This window comes from Triturus cristatus, chromosome 10 (genome assembly GCF_964204655.1).
Source record: "Triturus cristatus chromosome 10, aTriCri1.1, whole genome shotgun sequence".
Lineage (NCBI taxonomy): Eukaryota > Metazoa > Chordata > Amphibia > Caudata > Salamandridae > Triturus > Triturus cristatus.
In genome coordinates this window covers 404,795,695-404,817,801 of record NC_140593.1, presented here as the reverse complement: position 1 = coordinate 404,817,801, position 22,107 = coordinate 404,795,695, and the positions used below count along the sequence as shown (strand labels likewise).

The following is a 22,107-nucleotide window of genomic DNA, read 5'->3' as shown; positions in this document are numbered from 1 at the left end:
GACCCTGCAACACCTTCACTATGAGGCTGTTTACTGCAGAATCCCCAGAAAGTAACTGGCCCCCAATACGGAAAGGGTCAGGTAGGTGGTGGCGATGCTATCCAAAATGGGTCCAGTCACAGGGAAAGAAGCTGCACCTCAAACCAGACCCAAATGTGGCCTATCAATTATTAAACGTGATTGTGATGAATGCATCCGTGCTGTCTTGATACCAGATCAAGAAGGAGCAGATTAAGAGGGACCAGTAACAGGTATGCTGCAACCTCTTTAATTCCCACCAGTATCATCCCTCATATCTGCAGAATGATCTACCATCTTGCCCCTTGCCTTCTTCTCTACTTGGGGAAAAGAATCCCAATGTATTCAACTGGAAAGAAAATAAATGTACTTATCTCCAGATTGGCCTAAGGAACAAATGGAAGGCAGCTAACCTATGCAATATAAATCTTTATCTTGAGGTACATAAATGTATCTAAATATTAAATTATAATAAAAGCATCTGCTTGAATGCTGGGGTGCATGCAGTGCTTCTCTTATCAAACCTCTGGGCGTTGTTTTGGTTGGTCCAGTGCTGTCAATGGGACATCATTAAGATTTTCTTGAATGGTTGAGCCCCTCTTTTCTATCTCCATGACCTACCATGTCAGGAAGTGACGTGTAGTCAACAGAATTTGCCTCAGCTGAAGAGGTCTTTAATTAGCGATATTATCCACACCAGCTACTCTACCCGAATGGGTGACATGCTCCCACGTGAAAAGCACAGGAGTCACTCCACTTCCAGGCAGGAGTGAGTTCATTTCTTCCCCAGCACAGCTGTGATGCTTTGTGAATCTAAAATGATCATCGAATCGCTTGCGCGTATCTGGAAATCAGCCAACTATATTTTAAATTGTGCCTAGCTTCGTCATCCTTTAGAAGGGTGAACCAACAGGAGAAGGAGAAGCTCTGGAAGATGTTAATGGTCATTTTTCCCCATGCCGGGCGCTTAGCAGACTTACTCGCCACTGCAACTTGCGTGATTGCTGTTTCACTGTCTTTCATGGCTAAAGAATCCCGACTGCTAAGGGGCTCCGCTCGATCAGATAGCTAGGACAATCGAGCGATTACCCATAATCAGTCACCTCAGTCTCTGTCAAGGGTATATGACAGGAGTCTATTCTCAGTCTTTAATAAAACTGATGGCTAGTATGTTTAAAACATATCAGTCTGTACATGCCGCCTATCTCAGGAGCTCAGTTACACAGATGCCTGAGAGAGAGCTGAGACATGTTGTCCTCTGGTACTTTCTCCATCAGTGATTTCCACCTCCAGCCGCTTTCGTCAGCGGCTAGCTCCCAACTGTCTCTTTCCAACTCAGCTTAAACCTGACTCCACACTGTGTGGCAGAATCACAAAATGGCTGACACTGGAGTCTCACATTTAACCATAAATTGCTCCGTACAGTACAATGTATGTAAAGCTTACATAGATAAATTGAGCCATTGTTGCTTATAGTATAATGTATGCAAAGGTCACACAGATAAATTGGGCTATTCTTTACTATAACCACCCCACTGAACATACTCAGCTATACCTCACATTTACAACCTGGGTGCCATTGCTCGAAGGTGCTGTATGCCTGTTTATCCCAAACTTCTATGTACCGCAGTGGTCACTCTTATAGGGTTATCTACGTTCGATGCACTATTATCTGGCGTGTAAGCTGGATGCAATGTGTAAGACAGAACATGTTTAAAAAAAGAAATATGAAGAAGCTGCTCTATTTCAGTAGGATAAGAGCCACAGTCTCTTCTCTCACCCTCGGATGTTTTACTTTCCACAGTGATCCACACAAGAACAGTAATGTCAAAATGGACCTCGGTAGTGTGTGGTTGACTATTTCCGGTACAAATCCTTGCTAAGCAGAGGCGGAGGAGCATCGTCCGCCTGCTCAATGAGCAGTGCAAAGGAAAAAGAAAATAATAATAACAGAACGTTATAATTGTATTATGTATTATAATGGACTGGGGCCAGGTTATGGCGGGGCGGGGGGGGGGTGGGGGGGGTTGGGCTCCTTTCAGAGGGAGGTGTGGATGGTGAGCCATAAGCGCGCATGACGGTTTGGTCGGCCATCATGGGCTGGCCAAGTAGTCATGAGCACTTAGCATGTTCTCCACCTGGTTCTGTTGTACAGCCTGGGTGGAGAACATGCATAGGCTCCCACTCCCTGTCTGAGCCGCAAACCGCGGCCCTCAGACCAATCACAACACTGCTTTCATGCTGATGACAGCAGCATCATGATTTGCTAGGGGAGTCTGGAAGCTTCGGTGCTGCCAGGAGAAGAGCGACAACGGAGTAGAGGCAGCGTCTGGCAACCGCTGACGAGCAGGTAAGTCTTCTTTTTTTTCTATCCCCCCAACCCACGCTTCTCTGCCACCGTTCCATGCCAACCACCACTGTTGGTAAGTGGAAACTTTAAAAAACAAGCCTGCATTACTCCCCAAGCAACAACCTGGCTAGGATATTTTGTCAATTTTTGTGACGTTCTGTGGAGGAGATAAAGTTCTCAGTGAAGTTGCCGCGGAGCGTCATGTTTCATGTGTTTGCTCGAGTTACCACGGGTCTTCAATGATGGAAAATTGTGCCAGTCTGATGCTGCAACAGCCCTCTTGGGGGCAACGCCTAGCGGAACCAGTCATCTCTGCTTACAGAAGTTTCCTAAACTACTTTCGCCAGTGTGCAAGGAAGCAACTTTTCATCAATAGATGCACTAAAATGAGAATCTGAGCCATTGTGTAGTTTTGGTAGCCCATCTTTTGGGTACTGGACTGGCAGGGAATCATTGGTGATAATTAGACCTAAAAAAACAGCCAAAACATAGTAATTTACTCTGGAAACGTATTTGGATATTTAAATGATGGATAAAAGGTTGAAACTATATACTCCAGGAAATAGATTATTAATCTCATAAAACATCTGCCTTTCTGCCGATGAGGCACTATGAAAAGCAAGGATAGCCATTGTTGAAAATATTGTCAAAGATGGAATGTGATTCGTCCTTTTTTTAACACAAAGCGAGCCTGACCCTCAGGTTTTTGTCGCCATTAGACTAAAATTCCCACATATGCCCAGTCACATCTACCCATCCTTCTTTGCGGGAAGAACGTACACAAGTTTCACTCACAAGGGCACTTTAGAAACGAACATATATATGCAGGTAGGACAACAGTCACCCCGCCATCTGTCAGTGGGAGTATCTGTCACGCACGGAGGTGGGGTCTGTGAGTGAGATCACAACAATGAATTTTAGTTTCTGAAGTGTGTTCAGATGAGAAGGTCTCCACAGACAGTTAATTGCAGACAATGAGGTTCAGTTTGTGCCATGGGAGATGGAGGATGTTTTAAGGGAAATGGTGTTGAGCGAGGTGCAATGCTTTGTATGATCCCAATGAGAGACTGGAGTCAGGAGTCTCTACAAAAGAAATGTAAAACACCACAGTTTATACTTTCTTCAGGCTGTTCGGGAGGAACTTTAAGCGATGAGTTGTAAAGACAATGAACACTACAGAGCACCATAGGCACTTCCATCACCGCGACCTAAACCCTGCCACCACCCTGGAATTCAACCACCAGGGCTTCCAGCAGAAATACTCCTCAGTGACACGGATGTGGCATGAGAATGGTGGGGCAGTGGTCGGCAGTGAGGTGGGTGCCCTTGTGGGGGCTGATGTTTGTGTACCTTGGGCAAATTAATCCTAGGGACTCATGATTGTGCCTTGAATTGCGGAGAGATGACAGAATCTTGGGGTTTCTCTCCTTGTGCATGTGCGGCAGGCTGGGGTGGAGGGAATCTTCAGGGATTCCGCATTTGTGAGGCCAGTGGGGCTACCGCCAGCACTGAGCGCCACCCCAGTACCACTCTTCAGCCGCTCGAGACTGTGCAAAAATTGAAGGCAGCGGGGATATTAAAGTCTGTTGGGCATTATTTAGCCCCAACTCCACCACTGTTCTAAATAATGGCTGGGTTGCTGTAACTTGCCAGGACGTTACCACCGCCCTCGGCCAAGGTCGAAAAGGTCATTTTCAGCACTAGCAGAAATAATCAAAAGTGCTACGAACTGCAAGACTTTGGCCACAACCACTTAATGGCAAAAAAATAATATTTGGACAGTCCTTATTAAAAAGGATCATGCTGGTTTAACTAAAACCCTAGAATTAAAGATTGTGATACTTTTTATCGGACTTAACAAGAATAGTATTCCTTGATAAGCAAGAGTGCAAAAAGGCCAATCAATGCATTGGTAGTCGTTATGATTCACAAAAAACAAAACGTAATTCTTAAGATGAAATGGTAGCCCACTTAGAAGGGGCCAGTAGACAGCTAAGTCGTCGAGGGCAGACTAAGAGGGAATACTCGGTGAATGGAACACGCGCACACTGATAGTTCGTCCACTTGTTGCATGCCTTCTGTAGTTTTCGCCACAGTAAACAAAGTCTGGCATCCTCGCAGCACTAGTCATTTTCTTATTACAGCGCTTGCTCAAAGTAAACAAGGTAACGTCATTTACCGTCGTAAAAGCGTAGTGTGCCGCCAGTGCACTGCGGGCAGACATTATAGCTGCAGATGCCACTGGATATGATGGCGCCTCGGTGCGTGACTCCCAGGGTATCATGTTCCTGGTGTCACTAAAAGTAGCATCAACAAACCATGCCCGGAATGAGCTGCCAAGAAGCAAACAACTTTCCAAATATACTGTACATTGCTTGGTGCAGTACATACGTGTTAGTTGACACGTTTTACACGCAAAATATACGAATAAAAATGTCCGTCACTGCCTTGGGTTACAGGAGCTGCCGTGTCCGTGTGGCCCCCGGAGTCACTCGGCTCTGTTACTCACCCGTCATCCGCCTGCTGTCGAGATGCTCGGGCGTCTGGCGTTCATTTTCCTCCATGTCTTCTGGCGGTTGCCCCTGCTGTCCCGACAGAAGCTTAAACCCACACAGAACTGCGTCATGCAGGGAGAGTATAAGCACCGGTGACGCGCTATCACTCCAGCCCGTGCAGCTCCCTGAAGTACAGCGCCTCAGAGAAGCGCAGGTCCATTCTCCGTGAAATGCCGCCCCACTTCTGAGTGGTTACTGACCGGACAAGCCGGCTGCAGCTGCCGCTGCTTCTGCTGGACAGCCCGTGAGCAGGGAGGGCCCCAACAGGTGATGCGCCTGTCTGCGCGCGCGCTCCTCTATTACAAATATAGCTGGCACTGGAATTGTGGAGAACGGAGCGTCGCGCGCTGATCAAATTTACACCGCTGCTGCATCCCGACTTTGTGGCATTGTTTTTGCGCTCTATATTGGGGTGAGTATTCTTTTTTACGACATGAGCATAGAGCATTTCGGATGCTTAAGACCTGTTTTGAGTGCTACATTTTAGCGACTTAATTGACAACACATTTGTTGAGAAATCCCTCCACTTTTAATGGACTCCAAGAGCCCACACATTTCCTGGATTTTAATGCATATGAGTCGCATAAAAACATGTCAAAAAGTCTGCAGATTGCAGAAATACAGGCTTTGTGATATGTGGAAACATCTTTTATACATCGGAAAACTAGTTCTGACTCACAGAACATCTTCCGCGATTCAGGGCGAAGCACAAATGGAATACTCCACCCCCTCCTATTTGATAGTCACAGTGGGGGTTATCAGGGGTCTGTGACGCAAATGTGCTTCAAAACCTTTGACTGTTACTAACCCGCACGTCACAGTTTCTCCTTTAGGAATCGTGTAGTGCGGTTTCAGGGTGAGTATACAGTGGTCCAGGGGACCACTCTCCAATGTCTTGCCAGCATGTCAATTACAAAAACTAAAAAAAAGCAGCGCCTGTTCCTTTAAGAGACAAGTGATGCTTAAAACATGCTGACATGCCGGGACTGCCAACACAAGCAGGAGGTCTGCTGTCTATCTTAGGCCTCTGTCGTACATTCAAAGAAAATTCAATAAGATGTACAAAATGTGACATGCATCATTAATATTCATGAGGCTGGAGGTTTTTCACTCTCTACAAATATATATGTTGTGATGTGATTCATTTATATGTCATAAACATTTCAAATTGAAGAACAGATTGCAAAGCAGTCGGTACCCACTTTGCATCCTCATTTGCAAACTGCCCTGGAGTATAATGGGCTCCTATAACTTCTTTGCACTTCTTGTCCAGGCTGGATGTTTTCAAATGGCGACGGGGAACGGAGAACTCTAGCCAACTGTACTGGTCCATGTCTGGCCTACTAGGAATAATGGTACAGATAAGGGTAGTCCTAATTACCCTGCTCCAACATTCAGTGACCTAGCATGCCTCGGTTTCCCCGAATGAGTAGGCTGCAGTCATTGCAGAATGCTGCTGTGAGACTGCTTTTAAATATACCTAGAGGCCAATCAACCTCTGCTGGAATTAGAGCACTCCACTGGCTTACCGTACAGCAACGTGTGGAATTCAAGGCATTATGCCTGGCCCACAAAGCATTCTATGGGGAGGAGCTAAAGACATCCATAAATTTGTAAATACCCTACACCCCCGTTCGTGCCATGAGATCCAGTACATTGAGCCTTCTCCAGGTAAACAGGATTAGGAAAGCAAGATGGGGTGGAAGAACCTTCTCAAACTGTGCAGCAAAGTTGTGGAATAATTTGCCAGCAGCCCTGAGATTTCAGCCAAACCGACAATCTTTTAGGAAAGATCTGAAGACCTGGCTGTTTGCTTCAATATAGCTTTTGTAATGTAGATTGCACCACTTCCACACTCACCAGCGCCAAGACGCCACGGCAATCGAGCGCTTTATTAACTTATATCCTATCCTATCCTATCCTAGCATGCCTCGGTCTCCCCGAGTTAGCTAGCCTCTCTCACTGCTTGTTTATTTATTTATTTAGAGAGTTTTATAAAGCACGAATATGATCAAGAGTATCAGAGCGCTGTACAGACAAAAGACATAACCTGTTCCATTAACATACATTATCAAGTAACGGCAAAAGCAAAGATCAAAACAAAACTAGAGGGTCCGACCAGAGAAAGCAATAACCTATTCTCTCAAATATATTAGAGCGGCTGGGGAGCGAACTCCACTCCTAAAAACGTTTGTTGCCCATGATTGCACTTCGGGGGTGCAACAGTTCAGCGCACCTTATGGTAGCAGTGGGAACTGTAGCTCTTAGAGAGTGTGTCAAATGACCCTGGCGTTGCTCTTGACCCTTGATATGGAAGTAATCTGTTTCGTTTACCTCTGGCTCCTCTACCCTGCTACCTGACTCCCATTTTATGTCTATGAATCATAACCACATACAGGCTATTACCAATCACAAACATAAACCACCAATATGGGGATTATGTAGCATTCATGAAGCAATCTTTCACAAGCTACAAAATAAGAGACCACATTTGCCCTAACAAGAAGTAGGGGCCTTGTCATTATCCGCAGGGTCACACTCTCCCTATTCATAATCCAGGGGACCTCAGCATTCAAGTTTTCAATTACTTCCCACAAGATGCCACTTTACACCTTATTTCTCATTCTCATGCCTGCTAATCTAGGTACCCTCATTCCTACTCTCCAATTTATGACTCATAATGCAGCACACTTTCATCAACAGTGCTTCCGCCCTCTTAATTGACAATCCTCGGGTACTTCAACCTGTGGTTTAACTTCCTTAAGTACACCAATGCAAGATACATCCTACCCTTGCTGGAATCCCGTTACTGCCACCGCTGCATCTCTGGCCCAATGTATTGTAGATACCTTGTTCACCAAGCAGAACCTCACCAGCACTAACCACTGGCCAGAACTGACCACTATGCTATGTCTTTCTTCAGGAAAATATCCCACCGAAAGGCTTCAGAGACTATGGATCACCAATACACTTGACTTCTTGATTCCACTCAAATGTCAGCATAAGCGCCTCCATTACCAAGGTCCTAAATGGTTTATAAAAACATAACTTTCAGAACTCAAAACAAAGACTCTGTTGGGATTCAGACCTTTGGTCCATGTTTGGGGAAATATGATATTATTGATCAGGACAAAATTAGTCTTCGTGAAGTTGAGTATTCATGTATACTGAGTACATAGAAAACTGGATTATAGCAATGTTTGATATATATCCTTAGGATAATATTCAGTTTCAGAGGCCCTTTTTACATTGCCTGTGGACTCGTTTTAGAAGGTAAAGGTCTAATGAGGAGTGAGCTATATTCAAGCAATTGTAAAGATACTAAACGGGGCTTTTAGAGGTGTTTATACACTTGTCTTGATATACATAGAGTTGGGTAAGGTGTGCATATCAAAAAAGGTTTGGGTTTTCTCAACATTAGGGACTAGGAATGAGTGAACTGCCTTGTTGAAGAGCAACTTTAAGAGAAGGGGGAAGACAGATCATAATGCAGAAATGTGAAAGTTGGATTAAGGGATCCAAGGCATCGGTGAGCGCTTTAGATGGCACTTCTGGTAGGTCTCTTGCAAGGAATGGTGACAGTGGTGGTGAAGTAAGTGAGGTGGGAAGGAGGCAGGTTAGAGTGATAAAGCAGCAATACCAAGATCCAAGAGGTTGTCTTTATCATTTGCACGGACTGAGATAAGCCCAACGAAGCCACAGTATTGCAAAGGTGAATTATTACCTCTTTAGGACCTACTGAGATCTGGTCTCCAGGAAGGATGAAGTCCCCACAGAAGATGACAAGATATTGTGTAATGGTTATTGTGGTAATAAATTCAGGGATTTGATTGATGAAGTATTTGTTGTAGACTGGGGATCGATTTCTCAGTGAAAGAATCACATTCTAGAATACCGTGATGGCAACTGGGATGAGATTATTTCAAAAGAGAGGTTTGAAGAGATTAGAGATGGATGCAAGGTCAGATCGACTTGTGTGATGGCTATGCACACCCCTATCTTGTAAAAGAGAAAAGTAATTGAATTGTGTTGCTTTTTGGAATGGAGGTCATCTGTGATGGAAATGGTAGAGGAGGAGTCCTATTGTTTCTGTGAGAGAAGAGTGATAAAATAATGCATCCGATTAGGTCAACCATTTAATTGGAGACCTGATTTTTTTTAAATTAAGGAGCATTATACCTTGTTGCATGTTGCATTTTTCTCATATTAGAACAATACTTTTATGTCGGTAGTAGTACATTTTGTGAAGGGAGAAGCTAGAATCTAGTAATTGAAAGGGATCCCTCATTGTGAAATTTTTCAACCGCAACTCAATGCGGCTTTAGATCAAAGATAAAACAGCTTGAAAAGTTCAGTTTTCAGGCTTTTCCTGAAACACATCAATTAGTTCTCTCCTCAGGTTGGGATTCAAAGCATTCTACAGCCTGGGCCCTGGGCTCCTCCTGTTAAATGGTAGCGGCAGTTTCAGTCGATAACCTTTCAAGTATTTGCCCGGCGGTAATCGCCTCTCATACCACTCGATAATTTACCAATGAAAGAGGCAGGCGCCGGAGACTGGAAGGCAGGAAACAAAGTTTTATTCCGCCGGAGCAGAACACATCAGATCAGACAGCAAGGTATCGTCACGAGGTGTTCTAACCGCATCTCTGAGACCTGGTCTCTTATACACCGGTTTATTGCTTTATTACATATAGTACATTCTTGAGATTCTCTTGATGCATGAAAGAACATCCCCTGAAGCCCCGGTTCAGATCCGATCCCACACATAGTTACAGTAGAGGTTCCCACCCTACCCGCAGTGGGAGATGGCTATCGCGCAGCAGGGAATTCCGCTAATTCCCGGGGGTGTGTGCAACCGGCCGGGTCTCAGGGGGTAGGGGCTTTGATCTACTGTAATCCCTTTGATGCGGGGTGTTTCCCTTACAGTAGGGGCAATAAACTGCATCCGCAGGGCTAGGTGATGGCCTGGGACCAGTTCGGACAATGGGGCGCAGAGGAAGGGGGTTATCAAAGGAGAGGCATGACCATGTATGGGATGTCGGTCGGATGTGGTTCCGTAGCAGGGTCGCGCAGAAGGAGAGGGTTTATGGCCTGTATGAGAGAGCGGGGGTGGCCGGCGCGCGGGGGATGCTCGCAGCGCCAGGGGAAAGCGCTGGCGATCGAGAGTGAGCGGGGAGAGAGTGGGGTGCCTAAAATGGCGGCCGTGCATTCGCTGTGCGTGGCGCTGGGGAGAGGCAAGATGGCGCAGATAATGTTCAGTTTGCAAGCTAAATTTCCACAGTCCTCCCTTTTTCATTTCAAAAGAATTTATTGTTTTAAACGCGCAAATATGACACATAGGATATAAACCAAAGTGATACAATTGATATCGGGCAATAAGATAATAAATACATTAATATAAAATTAATTGGTAGGAGAGCAATTCATTGTCATTCATTAATCTGCAGACATCAGATAAATAAATACTTAAGGAGGGAAGACCCAAAATGATGTCTGGCAAAGATATATATCAAAAGTATCACCCACAGATGGCAAATTAGGGAGAAGAGGAAAGAGAAGAAAGGAAGAAAGAAAAGACGGAAAGAATAGGAAAGAGAAGAGGAAAGAAAAAGAGAGACAGAGAGAAGGAAAGGAAGAGGAGAGGAATTCCAGAGGAATCACCCAACATACAAGACAACACTAACCAGACAAATCAAAGGGATATTGCTCCACCAACCCTTCAGCGGCCAACTTCATGTATGAATCTAGGGCTTCCCATACACCAGAGGAAATAGAAGGAGAAAGATGAGCATGGTCCACTGACGTATGAGCACTTCGTAGAAAGGAAACCCAGGCCCACCAAGTATGGTAAGAGACAGACGAAAAGGATTTCCACTCCATGAGAATTACTTTGACTGCAATAGTTAACAAGAGGTCCAACAACTGGAGCTCCATGGGATGTAAAGGCAGAGGGACTGGGGCCGCCAACGGACCCAAAAGAATTAATGGAAAAGACAGTTGAAATTTGATGTTAAAGATGAGCATAAGGTGTTTGTGAACTGAATCCCAAAAGGGTTGGAGAAGGGAACAATCAAGGAACATATGTTGAAAATCTCCTGGTAGAAGCCCACAGCTCCAACATAAATTGTCTTCTTTGAGATTAAGTGAGTACAGACGAATGGGAGTCCAATGAAGAAGATTAATAGAGAAAAACTTAGACTGCGTTAGAGAGGGGGCAATTTTGTTACGAAGAGAAAATTTACCAATATCTTGCCAGGTATCAGAAGAGATATGAGCAGTAACACTATGATCAAAATGATGTAACCATTTTTGATGTGTGACAGTATGGGAAGGGAGTGTAGAGGACGATAAAAATTTATAAATCCGAGACGCAACATGGCCAGTCCTGATCCAAAGCTGAAAAAGCGTAATCAACGGGGAAGAAGGATGAAGGTGTACTTTAGCAAGTGCAACCTTAATCTTAAGAAAAGTATAAAAATCTAAATTAGATAAAGAAAAATGTTGAGCAAGGGATGAAAAAGGGGAAGGATCATTGTTGGAATCATAGAGATGTTTAACAAGTGAAACACCTTTCCCAGCCCAGTAAGACATCAACTCAGGGTCAATATTAATTTTGATTTTAGAATTGCGCCAAATAGACGACCATCTAGTTTTATGTAATGGAACTGCTACCCTCTTATCGACCTTACGAACCGCTGCAATAGTGTCTAAAATAATAGAGCGAGAGAATGGAATAGAAAGGGTGTTTGTGGTTAAAAAAGATGCAGTCGGTAGAGGGGAGGCCAGTTCCTGTTCTATTGTCAACCAAGCTGGAGCATGAATAGATGGGGAAGAAAACCAAAGGGCACCCTGGGACGCCAGAAAAGCAGTTTGATATTTCCCCCAATCAGGAAAATTACAGCCCCCCATATCATAAGATTTCCGTAAAAATTTATAAGCAATCCTAGCCCTTCTATCATTCCATAAAAATTTAGAAGTGAGCAGATCAAGTTCATGGAAGAAGGAATCAGAAAGCCTTACTGGAAGCATAGAGGAAACAAAATTAATAATAGGAGTGATCATCATTTTTAGAGTCTGCATACGGCCCCACCAAGAAATATGCTTCGGAGACCAATTTTCTAAAAGACGTCTCACCTTAAGAATAGTTTGGGATTCATTATAAGAAGCCGTAGCATATAGGGTGGTACAAAAATAGATACCCAGATACTTTAGGTGTTTGGATTGCCATTTAAAGCCCGCCGAACCCATATGAGAGGAGAAGCAGTAAGCATTTAAAGGAAACATCTCTGTCTTATCTTTGTTCAGAGTGTATCCTGAAACTTTTGAAAAAAGAGCAATCGTATCCGAGATAGCAGGGATGGCCAATGCAATATCATCAGAGAAAATGAGAACATCATCTGCATATGCCGCTGTTTTTATCTGATGAGACCCAAAAGAGAACCCTTTAATATCTGGATGCGAGTCAATCATTCTGAGGAGAGGATCAATGGACAACAAAAATAGGAGAGGGGACAAAGGACAACCTTGTCTAGTGCCCTGACACAGGTTAAAAAAGGAAGACGTAGCACCGTTCACCCGTATATTAGCTCTAGGACGGGAGTAAAGAGACATAACCATACGAATAAAGGAATCTCCAAGATTATGTGCACATAGAACCGCTCGTAGAAAAGGCCAAGAGACCTTATCAAAGGCCTTTTCAGCGTCAAGGGCCAAGGCTGCCGCCGGAAGATTAGATCGTTTAGCGGCACCGAGAATATGACAAAAAGTACGAATATTATCCCGTGCAAGACGCCCCTTTACAAAACCTGTTTGGGAGGGATGAACCAAATGAGGAATAAAGGACTCTAATCGTTTAGCTAAAATTTTAGCAAAGATCTTGGCTTCCATGTTAAGGAGGGATATGGGACGAAAATTTTTGGGATCTGCGTGATCCTTCCCTTCTTTGGGGATAACTACAATAGTAGCATCCGCCGCAGAACCAGACACCGAACCATCCTTAATAAAAGCATCAAAAACGGATTGGAGTTTCGGGACAATCACGGGAATAAAGGTCTTATAAAACGCAATAGGATATCCATCAGGACCAGGAGCTTTACCAGACCGAGTAGCTTTAATCGCGGAAATGATTTCATCAGCAGTAATCGGGCAATTTAATGATTGATTATCTTCCTCCGAAACAACTTTCAAAGGAACCGACTTCAAGAACTCCTGACATTGTTCAAAAGAAGCTTGAGCCGACGGGGTATATAAATTGTTATAAAAATCGCGGAACACCTCAAGGATTTCTGCAGTTTGAAATTTTTTCCTACCAAGCTGGTCAGTAATAGAAGGAATTTGAAAAGTGTTACAAGAAGATTCCTGGAACTTTAAAGTGGCAGCAAGAATCTTGCCTGCACGATTTTTTAACAGCAGTCTCTTAGATTTCTGAGCCTGCAGGCCAATATGAGCTCTCTTAGTGACTATAGTATTGTATGAATACTTTAGATTTTTAATAGACTGGAGGCAGGTCTTATCCTGAGAATGTCGAAAAAGGGATTCCTGACGTTTGATCTCGTCTGCTAAGTCCGTGAGTTCCTTTTTAATGGTTGCGTTTCTCCTTGACATACATTTAATGATCTGACCACGGAAAGTACATTTAAAAGAGTCCCAGAGAAGAACCGGGGAACTGACTGACCCAACATTTTCAATAAAAAAAGTCTCAATGTCATTGGAAAACTCTCGCACCAAGGACTCATCATGTAAAATTTCTGTGTTTAGTCTCCACGAACGAGCTCGTGCCCTAGGGACAAAGGAAGTAAGAGTAAATGTGACTGCGGCATGGTCAGAAACTAAAATAGGGTGAATAAGCGGAGAAGAAGAAAATTGAACCAGAGAAGAGTGAACCAAAAGATAATCAATGCGCGAAAAGGACGAATGAGGGGAAGAAAAAAAGGAGAAGTCACTACCAGTGGGATTGTGAAGACGCCACACATCCTGAAGATGGGTAAGAGAGCACATATTAATCATTTGTTTGTGTGCTTTAGGGGGACGAAAGTTAAAGGCAGAATTCCTATCCAAGATCGGGTCCATTGGCAAGTTAAAGTCACCACCTACAATAAGATTACCAGAGTGAGGAGTATCCTCGAGCTTTTTGGTAATCGCATTCCAAAAGGCCGGGTCATCCTTGTTGGGGGCATAAATATTCATGACAAATAAGTCAGCATTACCATTGGACAACTTAGATAGTAACCAACGCCCCTCCGTATCCTGATCAGAGGAAACGATAGATAGCCCAGAGTGTTTAGAAACTAAGGTAATTACTCCATTCCTTTTACCACAAGCATCTGAACAAGCAACATCAAAGACCCACTCTTTCTTCAGAAACAACGCCTCCTTGGCAGAGAGCTTTGTCTCCTGAAAAAGGACGAGATCCGAAGAAAGAGATTTACAGTAGTCCAAAATCTTCGACCTTTTGACTGGATGATTTAACCCTTTAACATTAAGGGAAAGTATATTTAGTCCAGACATAGAACCAATATCAGGAGAAAAAGATATTCCATATGTGACAAATTAAGCGCAACAACCAAGAGAGCTAACCAGCAGACATCAACAGCCAACACAAAACAGGGTGAGACCAAAGAGGAAATCCGAAAAGAAGAAAGGAAAGAAGGGAAAGAAGAAAGGAAAGAAGAGGAAAAAGAAAGCAGGAGAATACAAAGAAAGAGAGAGAGAAGGGCCCATCCGGCAGGTCTGAAAAAGACCAAATTCATACAAGGGGGGACATGGAAAAAAGAGCGAGGGGCCAACAGGAGAAATAACAACAACAGCATAAAAAGCCCCAAAGCAGTGCATAGCCGATTATACATTTTAAAAGAGAACACTATCTAAAAGCCAAGAACCGGAAATAATTATCACTTATTAGAAGACAAAGCGAAATGAGAAACTGTAAAGGCAACACGTTTGACCAAATTAATGTATAGATAACAACTAAAATAAATCATAGAGAACGGTAAGAGCAGAAAAGAGAGAAAAAGAAAGCACGATCAGTCATTAAGAGCTGGTGGAAAGTGAACTAAGAGAAACCATTACTAATAGGTAGAACCAGACCAAAGCGGACTCCATCAAGAGAAAAAGGACCATAATGAAGAGAAAAAAAAAAAAAAGAAATACAATCTAAAGCATACTATATGATACAATATGGGAAAGATACGTGAAATATAATGAAAAACGGTATATAACATCTTATTGATATAACAGTCAGTGAATCCCTATGGCAGCTAAATAAGAGACCTAATACTATATATAAATATGTAAAATCTATATACAAACTTATAGATAACTTGGCATGAATAAATAAAGCCATATACACGCAAACTGGCAGAATAAATATGCTTGCCTAAAAAGTGAACATGTAGATAAGAGGGGCATAAATGTATCAAGAGCAAAGCATCTCTAAAAAAACTAACCTACTCGAAAAAGATAAATAATGACACAATGTAATCAAATCACGCAATGAAAAAATCAATAAAGTAGGTATCTAAATGATACAATATGGGAAAAATAGGTGAAACATAATAAAAAACGGTACGTAGCATCTTGTCAATATAACAGTCAGAGAATCCCTTATAGCAGCTAGATAAGAGACCCAATACTATATATAAATATGTAAAAACTATATACAAACTTAAAGATAGCTGGCCATGAATAAATAAAGCCATATACACACAAACTGGCAAGATAAATATGCATGCCTAACAAAGTGAACATGTACGTAAGAGAGGCATAAGTCTGCCAAGTACAAAGCATCTATAACAAACTAGCCTACTTGAAAAAAACAAATAACACAATGTAAACAAATCACTCAATGGAAAAAAAAACAGTGAACTAGGTATAACTAGCAAAGGGACAAACAATGACCTACTCCAAAAAATATGAAATAACAAAAAACAAACATGAAGCAAAAGAACCGACCACAAAAGAATAAGATAAACCAGATTCACCACAAAAATCGACGCACATACCGAAGACATACCACTGAAAAGGAAAAGGACCATGACCTAATACGTCGAAAGACAAACTGGGGAGGCAATGAATGACAGGACGCTACGCGGACAAAAGTGAAGTCACGCCAACAAAAGAAGTTACCACAAGAAATTAAAAGGTTTATACAATAAGACTAACAACACTAAAGACCAATACACCATAACGATACTAAAGGAGCACCAAGAGACGACAAAAATACGTCAAGACCAATGGACATAAAGACCACTGCGCAGATCTAAAAGCAGCTAAGGACGACAAGTGAACATAAGTGAAAATAGAACCATCAAGAAACACTACCACGAAAAATTGGACAGATCATACAGTAGGACTGACGACAATAAAAGGCCACTACACTATAACGATAGGAATGAAAAACATAAGACAACAACAGCACGTCCAGAAGATTGGACATTAGGACCACCACGCAGATCTAAAAGAGGGTAAACCTAATAGACCTGGCAAAGACAAAAAAAACTCATTGCATTATGTATAGTCATATCAGGTGCCAGAGGAGCCAGGAACCAGCGAGGCCCCCATTTGAAGTTCCATCTGCGATTCCAACTGATTATCCAGAAACGAGGCCAGATCAGCAGGTTCATCAAAGATTCTGGAGCGCCCTTTGAAAGTAATACGGAATTTTGAGGGGCCAGCAAAAGAGAAGGGAACATTCATCTCGGCTAAACGCTTCCGGAGATTAAGAAACCCCTTTCTCCTAATGACCGTGTCTCTGGCAAAGTCTTGAGAAATTGAAATGCGATGGCCATTCCAAGAGACAACTCTAACCTTCCGCATATGAGCCAGAATTTGCTCAGTGTGTTGATGGCGCAGTGGCTTGAAAATTATTGCTCTAGGTTGCGTAGCAGACTTAGGACGAAATGTAGGAACACGGTGTGCACGTTCCAGTTCAAAATCCCTTTGGAAAGAAATTTGCAGTGTGGAAGGAATCCATTGATAAAGGAAATCAATCATAGAAGATGCATCTTTCTCAACATCCTCCGGAAGACCAAAAATGCGCAGATTAGACCTGCGGTTACGATCTTCTTGCTCAGTAAGGTCTTTCCGCAATGCTGCCATTGAACGCTCTAACTGTGAGAGAGATCTAGATTGCTTTTGCATGGAGTCCTCTGCGCCACTAATACGTGCTTCTGTGTCCGAAACACGAAGAGAGAGGGCCCTGAAGTCATTCCTGATGGCTAGCACCTCTACTTACAGTAAATCTGTGTTAGTCTTGGTAGATTGCGCAATTTCATAGACCTCATTGAGGCGCGTCAGGATAGACTCAAGAGTGGCGCTAGGGTCCTTTTGCGCAGATTCAGGTGTAGGGGATAACTGTTTGGACCTTTTAAGAGACGCTTTAGAGTCTTTTGCGTCCTTAGCATTTGGTGACGGGCCCATATTCGCAGCCATAGAGCACACCAGCTCAGCAGGAGCAAAAAAGGTACCAAGCAAAAATAGAGAGCGCGCTCACATCAAGAGAGCGATAATAATGGCGTCTATCAGGGCAGAGAAAGGAGCTACCTCACAAAAATATCATGCCCTACAGATATCAAAAACGGCACCTTCCAACAACCAGAAACAGCCACGAAGTATGGAAATATCAGTCAACGAGACCTCCTAAGAGGGCGATGGCGGTGCGCTGACTAGAAATATGACAGTAGGAAACCAAACAGTATGGTCATAACAGGCAGCAAAGCAGCAGGAGGAAATAATAAAAAAATAATATAAATGTATGAAAAGTGAGCAACTTCACCAGTTCTTGTCAGTCCTTATTCCTGGCAAATCCGTGACAGTGACGTCGTCGTGCTGAGGAGAGAAAACATCCCACTCTTGAGAGAGACAAAATGGCGGCCGCTCGCGAAAATACCGAGCGCCACCTAAAAACGCCCGAAATATGGTCACCGGCAGCCTCAAATATCAGGAAACGTCTCTCATTACATGCTTGGCAGCTTCATATCCAGGAGAGCATCTTCAGAAATGACCGGGGCAATCCGAGGCGACAGCAAACCTCCGTCGGCTCTCGCTCCAGCGCAGAGCTCAAGCACAAACCGCCATCTCGCAGCGGCGTGCAAGCCACGCCCCAACACAGTCCTCCCTTTTAACATATCTCGCCAGCTTGTCTAGTTCGGATTTATCCCCATAATATTGCGGACTTCCACCTCATAGAGGGCTTTCATCCGCTCTGTTTCAAAGTTCAAAGTCTTAGGGCAGATGCAGTTCATAAAAAGCGAACATAAAGGTGGCAGACACTGAATCCCCAAACAACATCCACATAGTATCACAATCGGTATTAGGATAAATGAAAACATCCTCCATCCCCAACTTTTAATAGTGTCCCAAAACCAACTCCCCAGCGACCATTCTTCTTGCTCTTGATGGACCTCTGTGGACAGTCTGTGGAGGTGTTCAATTGCTTTGTAGACTGAGGGTGAGTTATCTGGTACGTAGGTACAACAGCTGGACCCAATGATGCGGCATGCTCCTCCACGATCAGCCAGAACCACATCTAGAACAAGGCGGTTCTGAAGAGCCACCAGGCGGACGGCCTGAAGCTCAGCGGTGTTGTTGGCGAGGGCGCCAGCTGTAATGTTCATTGCTGTTTCGACTGCCTGGGTTAAGTGGCGGATGGCACGGCTGTTTGCCATCGGACCCCAGAGCGGAACAAGACCTTTTACTGCGTCCATGAACTGTGCTCCGGTGGAGTCGGCTTGTACAATGTCTTTGGCACGTTTCTGTCGGTGATGGTTTGCTGGAGCCACATATGTCGGGGGAAGGACGAAGGCGATGTAGCAGGTGCCTCCCCAACCTTTCGGGAGCCAGGTGTAGGCCTTAGTACCACAGACGAAGTACATATTCGGGGAGGCAACAAAGGAGGGTGGGTCAACTGAGTCCAATGTTCGGGTGATGAGGCAGGAGCTGTGGCCCACCAGCTGTGCCCCCAGGCCTTCGAGGCATACAGATCCAGTGATGTTGATGACGGACAGGGCCACTGTTAGGGTGGCGGCCGTCCGTTTTCGGAGGTTAGAGAAGGTGGGTCTGGCTGGATTGTTGAACACTTGCATTTCAACTCGTTCTTTGGCGGGGATGTCCATGTGAAAGGAAGTGTTCGATCTCAGAGGGCAGAAGAGGGCAGAAGTTCTACCAGTTTTGTTCAGCCAGAACCCATGGTAGAAGTGTGACATGGTTCTGCCGGAAGTGGCATTGTCCTTGTAGCTCTCCTGCAGGAGGATCAGCCAGGCGAGGCAGGAACCATGGACAGAAAAAGGTGAAGGGATGAAAGGGATTGAGTGCCCAGTGGCATGGGGTAGCAATCCACAGATCCAGCAGTTAGTGGCGTTGGTGGCAAGATTGTGTTGGTGGAGCAACTGCACAAAAGAGTTATTCCAGAACTCCTTACGCCTTTCTCGGAGTTGGGGTGAAAGTGAGATCAGATGGTGTTCTTTCGTGGTGGTAGGTTGAACGGTGGTCAGCAATGTCTTATGAGCGGGTGTGCTCTCCTCCATGATCCAGAAGGTGACCACGAGGAGAAGGCAAAAGAGAAGGGAAATGAAAAGTGCTATTGTCTTAAAGCTGTGCATTCGGTCAGTCTTTGGGTTTTTGTAGTGGATCTTCGGACGTCCGGTTGCTTCCATCATCTTCATGTCGGGCGCTTCCATCACCTTCAAGAGACTCGGTAGCGGGCAGAACCACAGACTTTGTTTTAGTTTCTCTCCTGGTGGCCTTTGAGGTGACTAGGCTACCGCTCTGAGATTTCCACTTAGCCTGTGGTCTGCTTAGCCGAAGTTCTCTCCTTTCGTCGCAAGTTATACCCTTCTTTGGATGGCACAGTGGGATCGGGATATTCAATCAATTCAAGTGTCTCTGTATCCGGGCAGCGGCTCAGGGATGGTCGGTCTTTGTCCAGAAGTTCCTCTTGGGCGGTGATGTTGTCCGTGGTTGTCAGGGTCGGTGATACCTTCTTGCAGTGGTGTGCATGCAGCCAATTGCGTTTCCCCTCCACTCGAAGAGCTGTTCGGGTGGTGATCAGGACTTGCAGGGGTCCCGTCCACCGGGGCTCCAGACTCTTGGTGCGCTGGAAGTTACGCACTAAGACGAAGTCACCGGGTTGGATGTCGTGCCCGGGGCCCCTGGAAACATCGGGAATGGCGTGCAGCACCTGCTGATGGATAACAGACAACGTCTTAGTTAGATTATACAAATAGTCAGACATGAGGACGTCCGGGACGTCGTGGATAGATGTTGGTTTTGGTGCAGTCCAAAGGTTCATGGGCCGCCCAAAGACGACCTCGTAGGGGGTTAAGTGGTGTTTGGTGGGGGTGGAACGCATTGATAGCAATGCTAGTGGGAGAGCGTCTGGCCATCTTAGTCCTGTGGTGGCGACTATTTTTGCTATCTTAAGCTTCAATGTGGCATTGTGTCGCTCAACCAGGCCTGCAGATTGGGGGTGGAAGACCGCATGGAATTTCTGTTTTATACCCAACCCTTTTAAGATGAGTTGGATAACTTCGGCTACGAAGTGGGGGCCGTTGTCGCTCCACAAAATTCGACAAAGGCCGTATCGGGGGAAGAATTCCTTCAGTAGTACTTTTGCGGTAGTCATAGCGGTGTTGTCATGGGTTGGGTAGGCTTCCACCCACTTGCTGAAGGCACACACAACGACAAGTACATACTTTAAACCTTGGCACCTTTCTAGCTGGACATAGTCCATTTGTAGGACTTCAAAGGGGTGATTGGGGACCCCAAACCCTCCCCGGGGTACAGCAGTTCCTTTCCCAGGGTTGTGTTGGAGGCATACTAGGCAATGTTGGACCAGACGTTTGGCTGAGTCTGGTATTCTGTCGTTGTGCCAGACTTTGGAGATGAGTTTGATCATGGGGGCAGACCCTATGTGTGCGGGGGAGTGTGCCATGGTCAGCATGGGGATCAAGTATGAGTCGGGTAGCAACCATTTGTTCGAGTCTTTAGTCCGCCAACAACCGTCATCGTCCTTCAACCCCACCCGGGCCCATTCAGTTAATTCGTGTGGTGTGCTGGCTAGTTGGATATCCCTAATCGTTTCCCTAGCATCCTTCCATTTCTCAGTTTGTGACCTGGTCACGTACATGCGGGTCGTGAACCTATTCTCGGCTGTGGTTCGGGCAGTAATGTCAGCTAGTGCATTTCCCTGTCCTATAATGTCTGTCACCTTCTTGTGTGCCTGGCATTTGATCACAGCTAACCGTGTGGGGAGGAGGACTGCTTCGGTCAGGGCAGAGACTAGATCTCCATGCAGGATGGGTGTGCCATGAGAAGTCAAGAATCCCCTCTCTTTCCATAAGAGCCCAAAGTGGTGAACTACCCCAAAGGCATACTGACTGTCTGTGTAAATGTTTGCGGTTGTCCCTGCTGCCAGGATGCAGGCTCGTGTGAGGGCAATTAGTTCCGCCGCCTGTGCGGATCGCTGTGTGATGCGGGCTGTCTCAACAACTGTTCGAGCTGTGGTGACTGCATAGGCAGCTGAGGTGGTGCTATCGGGGAGCTTGATGCATGAGCCATCCACCCACAGTTCTCCGTCAGGGTCCGGGAAGGCAGTATCCCGGAGGTCAACCCTACTCTTGGTTTGTTCGTCGGTGAGGGTCACGCAATCATGTATAGGGGATGCATTGGGGTCAGCGTCAGGGAGAGGTAGTAGAGTAGCTGGATTCAGAGTGGTGCATCGTTTCAATGTGATGTGGGGTGCAAGCAGAGTCAGTTCATAACCAGTCAGTCGTGCGCTAGTCAGGTGTTGAGTCTTGGTTTGGTTCAGGAGGGTATCAACAGCATGGGGTACCAATACTGTGAGGGGGTTCGAGAGCACGATCCCCTCACTTTGCCGGATAGAGACAGCAGCGGCGGCTACTGCTCGAAGGCAGGCGGGCAAAGCTCTGGCTACGGGGTCAAGAGTGGCAGAGAAGTAGGCACAAGGGCGTTGCTTAGGGCCTATGGACTGGGTTAGGACAGACAACGCACATCCCTCCCTTTCGTGGGTGTAGAGGGAGAAAGGTTTAGTGTAGTCTGGGGTTCCTAGGACTGGGGCCAAGCAGAGGGCGTCTCGTAATTCTTTGAAGGAGGATTGACATTCGGGTGTCCAGGGGAGGGGGAAGGGGGTATCTTTAGCCAGCAGGGAAAGCAGAGGTTTTACGATAA

General features: G+C 45.1%; 1 protein-coding gene across 8 annotated transcripts in view; it reads right to left on the bottom strand.

Moving 5' to 3' along the window:
* Window positions 1–22,107, bottom strand: part of KIAA1217 (KIAA1217 ortholog) — a 1,240,780-nt gene that overhangs the window by 818,167 nt on the left and 400,506 nt on the right. For 2 of the 8 annotated variants that reach the window (XM_085631675.1, XM_085631676.1), the window contains exon 1: window positions 4,878–5,226. The exons of the other annotated variants lie outside the window; for them this stretch is intronic. In XM_085631675.1, coding sequence (XP_085487801.1) covers window positions 4,878–4,932 — 55 coding nt within the window. In that variant the 5' untranslated portion in view covers window positions 4,933–5,226. Of the gene's footprint in view, window positions 1–4,877; window positions 5,227–22,107 lie in introns of those variants that run through there. 8 annotated transcript variants of the gene reach the window in all.